We start from the raw sequence: 12,108 nt of genomic DNA, 5'->3' as shown, positions 1-12,108 counted from the left end.
GATCTTGAGTGTAATATCGGGAAAATCGTCGATCAAAAAAGAAAGAAAAAACAAACAGAAGTAAAACGATATGTTGGTTATGTATTTAGATTTGATTGAATTTAAAAGAAAACACCACAAATAAACAGATTTCCTTAACTATTTCGTTCTATAGGGTAGGTGGGAGGAGGTAACTCCCCAATACCCCTCCTAACGAGAATTCTCTTGCATTTTTATAATTCCAGTTTTTGGTATAGCATATTCAAAACGTGCAAAGATTAAAAAGCAAGAATATATTTTAGATTTAAATTTATACACAAAAATATTTAATTACTTGCCGCTATGTACGGTCATGGGGAGGGTATAATCTATTATCTTTAAAGGAAAAAAAAATCAAGTTTGCTCAAACGGAACCTGCTCGCAGGCGTCTAATACATCAGACTATTCAAAGCTTTGTGTACATACACAGAAAGATAAGGCCGTCGTACGACCGGAGATGGAGGTGGCGACCTGGGCAGTGATTACGATTATCGCAACTGGCTTAATTCAGGGGTTAGTGTAAAGTTCAGTGTACAAATATAGCTGCAGTGCAGTCCATTTGACCAGGGATGACCGGCGACGGAGCTAATTATTATGTAGCTCCATGCTATGGCCATGCACCTACAACACCATGCTTTGACCATGGACCCTACAAATAGGGGCGTTGCCTCATGGCAGAACACGAGATCTGCACGCAGTCGTGGCATGCTCAGTTGCCTTTCGTTTTTTAACCTCCACCTACTGGTTACTAACCACTGGCGTACATAGGGGATCCGCCGGGATTTTGGATGTGCTGGATACACAGACTTCTCTCCAAATATTTATTTCATAGGTCCATATACATGCCCAAAGTAGTTACGATTATGTTTAAATGCCACGACTACATGCAATTCTCATGCGTGCCATGAGGCCACGCCTGTACTTAGCACACATTTATATCTATATATATCTATATCTATATCTTTATTACTATTTATGATAACGTATCTCTATTTGAATAGCATGCATGGAACCATGCTTCGCATCCAGTGTCCATTGTTGTATACTCAACGTGTCCAGACATGGAGGTGGTCAAGTGAGGTCATAACTAGGATTAGAGTACACGATAAACCAGGCCGAGCCCCTGGCATTCGGAGCCACCCTCGGTGTTGTCTATGGAGTAGAGCCCTCTCTCGTGCCGTACTTTGGAGATTTTTCCTTCCTGCACGAGATCAATAAGGGTACTCTTCAGGTTTACACCCCCTCTGCCCTCTTCGAAGCATTTCTCTCTGATTGTGAGGACAAGATGTCCACCTAGGGTAAAAGAAAAAAAAAAGGAAGAGGACATAATCGGTCTATCACTGCATGATACAAACCCGATGATAATATACACAATGTAATATGAACAAACAATACATAGTGAAGGCACATTGATGTTTAATCTGCACTACTTATTAAAAAAATCAATTATAATCATGGTAAATAGATGTTATTTCCAAGGATAAAAATCAATCATTGTCACGCTGATACAGATTATTTGGTAAAATATAAATGCAATAACAGCTAATTCTTATTGTATTTGTTATGACAACGAAACTAGCAGAATAAAATCACTGAAACACGTTAGATGGAAAAAGCAATTATACTCTATGCAGTCTGGTTTTGAAGGACCGTCTGATTTCAAAAGACCGTCTAGTTGTGGTCCTTCAGACGGTGTGACAAAGGCAATGAATTGAACACTTCTCTCAACATGTATAGTCTAGAAAGATTTTGCCAATAATACGAGGCGAGAAAAAAGAATGCAGAATGAAGCAATAGAATGCAAAGACTACAATTATAGGAGTAGAGTCTCTATTAAATCAAGGTCTTTCCGACATCGAATAAAAAAAAAATTAACGGGGCCGTCATCAAAGTCTAATGGAGCCGGGGAGGTCGGATAGTCACCACTCACTCGTAGCTGCCTCTACTTGCAGCGTGCTCACCTCATTATTCATATTACTTTTAGAATACTTTTTTTTTTTCTCCCACTGCGCTGGTGTTCCCAGTCTTACAGTAGTACAGACTGTACATGTATCGCAAAAATTGTGACCGAAGGCAACACTATCCGACACGACGCATAATAAGGCTAGGAGTAGCATCAACGTTATTATTAAAAGGAATTGGCCTCTCTCTAAAGGAATTGGCATTGCGCTTTCCATTGTTACATGCAAAGAATACATGTTTCACGAAATCGACTGGGCCAGGAATCACTTAATAGCTTGGGTCATTTAAATATTCAACAAGGTAAATATAGGGCCTATGATAAACCCCATCTAGTGGGCTCACTTTAATACCCTGCTGGGTCGTTTAAATATTCAACGATATCTATAGGGCATACCCTCCCAGTATCTTCAATTTGAATAGGCGTTGTTTGTCAGTCTATGACGTAACAATTGAGCACTCCTTCTCAAAAGCCTCTCGCATTTTAAAGGAAAAGCTCACCTTCATATACAAGTGGATTGAGTGAATGCAACGATATTATTAGAACACATCCGTGAACGTTTGGGGAAAATCGGACAATCCATTCAAAAGTTATGAATTTTTAAAGTATCTGCGCAGTTACTGCTGGATGAGAAGACTACTACAGTGTATGACATATGCGTACAACGATATAAAGAAAATAAAAAGAGAATTTCACAAAATTTTACTTTTTGAAAAAAAAGTGTACATTTCCTCGACTTGTCACGGACGTATGTTAAGGGTAATATTATTCCCCCTGCCTTCTGAAAGAGGGAAGTCAAGTGACCTTTTAGTAAGCGAGAAAGGTGAAAATATGTTAATTTTTCTTTATATTTTCTTTATATTGTCGTACACATGTGACATCACGAGCTATAGTAGTCTCCTCATCCAGCCTTCAGTGAGCAGAGACTTCAAAAGTTCATAACTTTAAAATGGATTGTCTGATTTTCATCAAACTCTCACTGATGTGTTCTATCAATATTGCTGCATTCACTCAACCCACATGTCTATGAAGGTGCCCTTGTCCTTTAAGCATATTTTTACGGCAACAAAGGAAATGTTCCCCGTTGCAAAACCGAGTCTCTAAAGGGAGCAGACATATTACAGCTATATGGCACATCCATGCACCAACTTGTACTCGCTGTAAATACGCGGGGTTGTCGCTAGAAAACCTACACCAACTGATCACTGCCACTTCTCGACTTTAACTTTTCATTTACTATTGGTGATATAAAACCCAATCCAGCTCCTTCTTGTAGTCAGGAAAAGAACCAAAACGGAGAAATTAAACACTGCCAAACTTTAAGTCATTCGTCTCACAGTGTAAGGGTCGCCCCGCAAAGTAATTGTTGAAAAGAATAATGAGTTACTTGCAGATTTAATCATATGGAATGCAACCTTTGACACGCGACTGGTAATTGGTATTGCTGGACCTAAGTTTTAGGATTCAACGCTGTTGGTCACATCTCTCTCTTGAATTGCTCATAAGATCGCCATTAACCTTTTCCACACTGAATCATTACATGTCCATAGATTAATACGTAGGCCACCAGGTTCTCGTACGGAACGGGTTAACTTTCTACCATTGCTCCTAGCTGGTTTTCTGTCATAGACTGGTCTTCCTGTACAACAGGTGTATTACCTGAAGCCATAATTCTGGAATGATTAAAAGGGATTATTCCAGGTCCTACGTATTCACTTTGTCAACACACATTTCATCCCGATGAGGACGGAATGATTTTGCTAGAACACGCATTTCCCATAGACTCCTGCCCGAGTATACTCGGGACTAATATAGTTCTTGTCCTCATCGTCATTGCTGAATATGACGCAGTGCAATGACCTTGTGTTAATTTTAAATGCGGATGGCAATCAATTTTATTCCTACGCCATCGGTTCGTTCCTCTTGATTCTCGTTCTACGGAGTGGCTCTAACACTTGAGCATATTAACAGCAGACATTTATGTGCCTTGTACCATTCATTTCTCCCTCAAAAAATTGTCAGAAACATTTTCATTAAAAAAAAAAAACAATAACACGTGATACCGCTGTGAATAAGTACAGGTAGTAATAACAATGCATGGTAAAGGCACACGACTGTGTCTATTGTTCAGCTCAAGTGTTACAGGAGGATGATGTCACAACTGGAATACAATATATTTAAGATATCTGGAGGAATTTTTGTTAGAGGTGTGCAGAGTGCAGAGAAAAAACAAATCAAGGAGGAATGGAAAAATAGACATTATATATGCATATACTAAGTGTATGTGACTAGGTTACAGTAGGCCTACATACGAAAAAGCATGCGTGGTCAACCACTGAGAATTGGATTGCAGGGATCATTTCAGTTCTTTCTTGTCTGTGCATTCATGGCATTAAACAGTAACTGGACGATCCATTGATAGGGAAACAAGTCACCATGCTTCCAATGGGTCGATAATGTCCAGACTGAACAATACTGTTCAGCAAGCACACTTCACTGTACATGTATGTACCATCAGCTGCGGACAAGGTCATACACCATAAAGAGGCTTCATACCCTTTAATATCACGCTCCCAGGCTTGCTTTATAATATGACCACTGCACCGATTACCACAGGCTGCATTTTTAACCCTGTCCTTAAATCCAAATCAACTGGATATCTACCACCACCATTTCATCTTACTTTACCAAAAAGGCAATCAGACATGTAGACCTACTACTAGTAATTATGATAATGAAAATGGTAACTGAATGCATATAATGCAATTACAATAAAAATGCAAATGACAAAGATAATATTTATTAAAATCAGTACATTTTCAACATCATGTTCCACTCACAGTACCCGATGTTAAAAAAAGGAAACTCTTCTCAGGCTTTGAACAGTCCTTTGTTTCCGACTTGATTAATAATGATTTTACGGCAAAAGCGCAATTCCTCCAAAACCATATCAATAAAATTATTGTCATGTAGTGCGCCCTCACCGGGTTTAGTCAGGCGGATCATCTCAGGCACGCTGTCGCCATTTAGGTGACCAGGCACAAAACAGCCAGTGCTTGTTACAACGTCGAAATAACCTGTCAAACGGAAGGAGGAGGGGGAGAAGGAGAAGAAAAACATTAAGCAGGAGGAGAAGAGGGAGGAAACAAGATAGAACATGAATGCCAAGATAAAAAAACGTGAAAGAATAAATTGTATTGAAAATGAGTGAAAAGATAGATATAGTTAGATACACAAAGATAAACGGATAGATATATTTACAGATCAACAGACGAAAGATAGAGAGACAGAAAGAATGGTTCACACAGAGAGGTGGGGGGGGGGGGGTGAGCGAGAGAGGGAAAATTGAAGGGAGGTCATTAAATCAGGAAAGAGCATGGCCTAGAAATCATCTGCGTTGTTCATCTTCTGTAAATCAAAAATTTCCATAGAGGTACGAAAGAATAAACACACAAACACACACAACACACAAACACACACAACACACAAACAACACACAAACACACGCACACATTAAGTATCATCAGAAGCACATCATGTTAACTTCAGCTTCAACTACTAAGAAATCCACGAAAATTAAGATATTTCGTCAATAGTTTGGATCCCGTCATTCTTAAAATCGGTCTCCTTCGTATGTCGTTTTTGCATGACTTCAGTTTGTTTGGGCATAATTGTTTTCAAATCGTAAAGTACTTAACATGCTTAAAGAAAAGAGTAAGATCTACTGTAACATACATTGCCGTCATAATTCTCTTCTCATTCAGAAATGGTGGTACGAAAATTCATAACTCTTGCCATGCTTGCACGGACTGTCCGATTTTCCTAAAGCGTCACTGATGTGTTACACATGCGTTACACATCTTTCAATGGAGGCCTTCTATTAGATAGTTGCATTCACTGAATTCGCATATATTTTTGTAAATTTTACGTAACTTAACCATGAAGAGGACCACTTCAATCTATATTTTATATGATTGATAAAAATTAGAAATCATCTATGTCATTATTATTTCAGCATTAAACATTGAAAGTCTGCTTCAGAGATTGTTGCCCATTATTTGCCTCCGAGTTCTTGCAACTTTCACTGGGTAAATACAAAACCAGCAACCAGTAGCCAACGGGTTTGTTATTTGATACGTCTAAGCAGGCCCATCATCGAGTTATTATTTCGAACAATGTCGAAATAGCCGTGTTACCATCCGGAAAGTCCAGCCGGCAGTTTCCGTCAAAGTTGGCCTGGACGGTCTGGCTGTAAACTCCCTTTTCCGCTGCCACTTTGAGGCTCTCGTCCGAGAGATCAAGCCCGTACATGTTCGTGTAACCATGCTTTCCCATCTAATAGGTGAAGTAAGTATGATGAAGTAAGTGTGAATTAGAAAGCAATTTATGTTTTTCCATAATCTTTTATTGATTCCATATTCAATAAAACTTCATGATAAATCGAATCACATGTATTACAGAATCCACGATTCAACAAAACACAATTATAACGAAATCAAACCAAGCTGTACTTTCAGCAGAAGCAGTGCATTCGTAAAGAATATACAATGCACCGAAAAAAACAAACAAAACCAAAACCACAACATACACTGCTTACTTACTTTCATTAAAATCAAATGAAGCTGTCCTTTTAGCATGACAGTGCATTCATAAGAAAAAAAAAGAATATTCATATTAAATGGAGCTGTACTTTCAGCATGACAGTGCTTCATAAGAAAAAAAAAATATTTAACACATCAATATACACCCAAATAAAATCGATATACAACCAAATGGATCGATATTCCCTTTACTCACCCCCTCCCCCTCCCCCGCCCCCCCCCCCCCCCTCTCCCAACTACCCTTCCCCTCCCTTCCCCCTTCCCCGTGGACATCTGGCTCCGGGTCCTTCCATACTTATTTTCAAAATTTCCCATTTACTGAAATGAATGGTTAAAGTTCCCCTCATTGATGCTAATTTCTTTTCCTCAAATCTATCCTCTAAAATCTTATTTTTTACTTCATTATATGTAGGCGGCTTTCCAAACCAAAATTAAAATATGATTTAACAACTGGTGTTTTCGCTTATTATCCTCCTTCCACCCGAACATAATTTCATCCCAAGTACAATTTTTTAGATTAAAAAAAAAAAGGTCAATGGTATCGATCACAGACAAACGTTTTAATAGGGAACACAGGCAGACCGATCGACCTGAGGGGTAACTTTAAAAAAGTAATTTATGTTCTTCACACCTCACACCTGCTCCAGATATAATTCAGCAAAATACCGATTATGTCCGCTGCTAAAGTAAGTCCCCCGATTTTTGAAATGATAAAAGGCTCAACTTTCTACTTGTCGAGTCATTTTTGGGTAATGAAGAAAGAAGAAAGCACACTGGTGGGTTTAAAAGCAGGTGATATTGTAATAGAATTACATTGATAAATTGCTGGATAATGTAAATTTCCAAGCCATCATCTTTGTTCAGTGTATTATGTTTGGGGTTTATCAGAGTAATGGTTTATCTGCTCCAGGACCACAATGAATTCCGCACCACCCCCCCCCCCCCAAAAAAAAAATAAAATAAAATAAAATAAATGTGCATGTAATTGCTGAGTTATGCACGACATGATTTGAAATCATATGAATTGTCTTGAATGCTCCTTTTTAATTCAACTCACCTCTACTCCCACGAGGCCGGTACCACAGCCTATGTCGAGAATTGCAGCGTCTTTACTCAGCTCTATCCCGCGGATAGCATTGGTTGTCAGTACAGGTCCATTATAATATATAGCTTCGACTATCTGTTTAAAAATAATACATTCATAATTTTGTTTATTTTTTTTTATTTTTTTGTCGTTATATTAATTGAAAAACAACAGCCTTTGAGATCAAATTAATGTAACTAAATACCCATAGCTAGTGCCCAAAGCAAACGTTTATTGACTTATTGGCATCTCAAATAATTATATGCGAAAAATCGACGTGAGCCTCTAGAACTGAAGTCAAATACGAATCGTTATATATATCATATTGCCAATGTGTACCCTGTACACGAAAAAGACACGTGGATCTAATCTCGAAAGATTTTTTTTTGAAGCCCAGATAACTGACGGTAATGTGCCACGTTCGCACGTCCGACTCAGTCGACGGCGTGCCAACTTCGCATATTCTGCTCAACAAACAAAGCCGCCAAGACCGATCGATAAACCGCTAATTACTGCTAATCCCGCGGCACAATGAGAGCGTCTCTCGTGCTTTTGTTCCTCTCATATACGGCTTGCATTCTACGTGGTGATCGACTATCAAGCGATGTTCCCAACTAGATTTGCTCGTACATTCTAAGTTTCTGTCACGGTTTTATGTGCAAAAGTCATGCCTTTACAGTAATGTAGCAACTGGTCATTCAAAAGAAAAATTGAAAATAGATTCGTCATACAATAATCGAAACAAAGCTTGGCATTCCTCTTTAACTTTGCCTACGATTATGCCCATCCTAACAGAAATTTGTAGAAGTTATACAAATTAGAAAAACATAATTCTTTCTCAAAGCATGACTGCCTTCGTGTCTCAGAATAACGTGGCACACAGGGGGTTTCCCCCATGGCACATAAAGAGATATACATAGACAGGTCTAACCAGTCACCATGCTGCAATTACGCAACTTCTTATGATTGTTGTTGCTGCGTGTAATATGATCGATTCACTTAATACAAAAGGATAGGTAGTAACTGGTCAGTGGGAATCAGTGGGAATGCTGGGGGATGAGTGTTCCAGTTCTTGTGGGATTCATTTAAGAGTACATTATGTATTTATTGTTGTGTGAAAATTATTTGCTTCAGAGTGGTCTCATATTCAAGTAATGTGCAGTTTAATGTTTCCAGGTTAGCATGCCTGTACAGTGACGGGGCATTAAACTGCACATTAATTGAATATGAGACCGTTCTGAAGCAAATAATTTTCACAGAACAATAGATATATAATGTACTGAATCTTAAATGAATCCCACAAGAATTGGAACAATCACCCCAGCATTCCCACTGATTCCCACTGATCAGTTACTAGCCATCCCCTTTGAAGGTAAACAAAAAAGTGAATCTACCCTCCCCATCGCCTGATGTTAACCTCTGATTTTTTATGTATCTATTATTTTTGTTTTTGTTTTTTGCTATTTTCTTCTTGGGGGGGGGGGGTACACACGTCATTGCGTCCATGCGATAAGATGATCATTCCCAAATGGATGATTGAAATAGAAAAAGATACCAAGCTGTTGACCCCAAAAACGAAACGTTTGGGCATAATTACCGAGTCGTATTCTCGCGCCACTTCATCGTATATCTTCTCAGCGTTGTCTCTGTTAACGCTGCGCAGAGCGTCGATCCTATTTCTTGCAACATCGACGTATGCGTCACCCTTCCCGTCCTTGGCAAAGTCGGATTCGTTATTGTTGACCACGACGCTCGACATCTCCTTCTGGGCAGGCCTTCGCCACCTCGCTATCTAAAGATAAACTGTTTCTCTCTGTTTTTTTATGGGGAGAAATGAAATGAAACATGAAATGAATTTTTAGTCAAAGAGTAACAACATTAGTCATATTATGTTGACAATTCTGATAACAGATGCGACTTTCGTTCACCATTAACATATTGTAATCAGTCCAATGTGCATAAATTACACGCGATATACATGTGGGCAGGAAGTCAACATGGCACATCGAGGGTTATGGCATAATCTTGACAGCAGAAAGAATTTAAGTCTTTTCTTGTGTCAGGGTTTAATGGAATGTAACGTGCCCTGTCATGCATTTTATCTGTCAAAATTATTTTCTGGGCTTCGGTTGGTCTTAATTCACGCTACGATTCACATTGGCATAAACTTTAAAGGACAAGTTCACCTTCATTAACATAAGGATTGAGAGAATGTAGCATTATTAGTAGAACACATCATTGAAAGTTTGAGGAAAATCGGACAATCCGTTCAAAAGTTATGAATTTTTGAAGTTTTTGTGCAGTCACCGCTGGCTGAGAAGACTACTGCAGAGTATGATGTGACATGCGTACAACAATATAATGAAAATATAAAGAGAATTTCACAAATTTTCATCTTTTGAAAAAAGTACACATTCCCTTGACTCGTTACTGACATATGTTATGGGTAATATTATTCCCCCTGTCTTTAGAAAGAGTCAAGTCAAGTGCTCTTTTATTATGCGAAAAAAAAAGAAAATATTTTGCCAACAGCATAAAGAAAATGTAAAGAAAATTCGGAATTTTCTTTACATTTTCTTTATACTGTTGTACTCATATGACATCACGAGCCTTAGTAGTCTTCTCATCCAGCGGTTCCAACACAAAAATTCTAAAAAATTCATAACTTTTGCATCGATTGTCCAATTTTCCTCAAACTTTCACTGATGTGTTCTACTAATATTGCTGCATTCTCTCAATCCTTATGTTTATGAAGGTGAATTTGTCCTTTAATGTACTCTGACACAGAGCTGGAGGACGTTTACGTATTGCAAAGTTTCACATTTTGACCATGGAAGTTCCAAAGACAGATACGTGGAACAAACAAAGGAAAAGAAAACACAACCAATCTTCATATTTAAGCCTCTTGTGACATACACTTGTAATTTGATCAATAACATAATCTAATTTATTCAAGATAAAAAAATGTCCACAGTGAAACAATCGCTCAGATCAAAATATATCTTGCCAGAAATCTTAGGCTATTCAAAACTACACGAAAGAAAGGAAGGGAGAAAGAGAGAAGGAAAGAAAGAGAGACAGACAGACAGAAAGAACAGACAGGTTTAAATGACATAATCCTTTCTGTGCCAATAAGTTAAATGTGCACGAATTTCACGCACATACCTATGGATAAAATGAAATAATGTGGCAAGTAAAGGGTTAATAGCATTAGAACGAGACACTACAGGCAAACATCGGATGATATTGTAAAATCGTACGTTCGAGCACAGGAGTATCACCAAAAAGAGGTGAATTTTCACGCTGAGCACAGGTGTGTACTTTGACCCGCTGTAGCAGTCAGTATGTACTTATCACTCGCTGGAGTCGTGCAAAAAAAAATAAATTAAAAAAAAAAATCCCAAGCAGGTACCTATTATTAGCAGTTAACAGAAGTTATATGGGCTATTCCATGGTTACTCACGTTACACTTGGAGAAACCTTCACTCATTCTTGGAGCTGTAACTCCCTCATTATAGATATGAACCAAATAATTTTTTATCACAACAAAGTGCACAGTCTGACTATCCTTTGTATAAAAACAAAACTTGAGAAATTTCATTATGCTCCTGCCAAATCTTTAAAATACGTCGGTTACTCATAACACGTTACACGATTTGGCATCAAGGAATTGCCATCTTTATAAAAAAGATAATAATAATAATGTGACTTAAAGCTGTCGAAGCAAAGAAACTGAGGGGAAGTAGTAATATAGACATTGTCCGAACTTTGGACAACCCTACAAATCACCAAGGCATTTCGCCTTGGTTTATTCCCCAAGTTGACAAATTATCAATAATCATAATAAGAGACGACACCTCTCGGGGCTATTATACTCCAGTATTGGATAACTTACTTCGTCGAGAAATGTTTTATTCAATCTTTAAAACGGAGAGAAATAACGTACGAAATCTTTTTTTTTATTATTATTTATTTACCTCGAAGGAATACATGCCAACGTTGCCCCTCACAAGTTGTATCACTTTTCTCGCTTCTAAAAAGTCAGCTTTTGCAGGGGCAAATCCAATTTTCCTTTTTTTATTTCTTTTCTTTGAACAAAATTAAAGGGGGGGGGGGCGCTCGGTGCGCTCCCCCTGAATCCGCCGCTGTTTTGTATTCCAACAGTTTCAGGTATAAATTGTCAGTCAAATTTGACGGATAAACCTTGCAATAATAACACTTATTAAAAAAAAAATCATCCATGCTCATTAGATTCAAACATTTTAATGAACGCTCCGAATCTCATAAATTGCCTCAATCTATAGTTAGAATAAACTGTGCATTTCTAATTCAAATCCTTATAGATACACTGCATCAAATCCTGCTATAAGGAGGTTTGCCTATGATGTATTATACCTAACTCCGTATGCAAACAGACACCGTCAATTTGAAATGTTGCTGTAATT

At 38.1% G+C, this 12,108-nt stretch overlaps 1 protein-coding gene across 1 annotated transcript; it reads right to left on the bottom strand.

Moving 5' to 3' along the window:
* Positions 1–968: 968 nt before the first annotated feature.
* On the bottom strand, positions 969–9,458 carry LOC140239000 (methyltransferase-like protein 27). Its single transcript, XM_072318896.1, has 5 exons — positions 9,261–9,458; positions 7,637–7,759; positions 6,175–6,313; positions 4,963–5,055; positions 969–1,311 (listed from the first exon to the last, which is right to left on the bottom strand). Exons 1-5 carry the CDS (start codon positions 9,420–9,422, stop codon positions 1,112–1,114), a joined length of 717 nt encoding a protein of 238 aa, XP_072174997.1. The 5' UTR covers positions 9,423–9,458; the 3' UTR covers positions 969–1,111.
* Positions 9,459–12,108: the final 2,650 nt, after the last annotated feature.

The sequence above is a fragment of the Diadema setosum genome, chromosome 15 (assembly GCF_964275005.1).
Source record: "Diadema setosum chromosome 15, eeDiaSeto1, whole genome shotgun sequence".
Lineage (NCBI taxonomy): Eukaryota > Metazoa > Echinodermata > Echinoidea > Diadematoida > Diadematidae > Diadema > Diadema setosum.
Note: the sequence above shows the minus strand (reverse complement) of the source record. Positions and strands in the feature narration are given on the sequence as shown.

Excerpts from the sequence above, each read along its gene's own strand:
- LOC140239000 (XM_072318896.1), bottom strand. The coding sequence starts at position 9,422 with ATGTCGAGCGTCGTGGTCAACAATAACGAATCCGACTTTGCCAAGGAC. Across the intron at positions 7,760-9,260 it reads TGGCGCGAGAATACGACTCG|ATAGTCGAAGCTATATATTA; the intron begins GTAATTATGCCC and ends ATTTTTAAACAG. Across the intron at positions 5,056-6,174 it reads CCGGCTGGACTTTCCGGATG|GTTATTTCGACGTTGTAACA; the intron begins GTAACACGGCTA and ends TCCGTTTGACAG.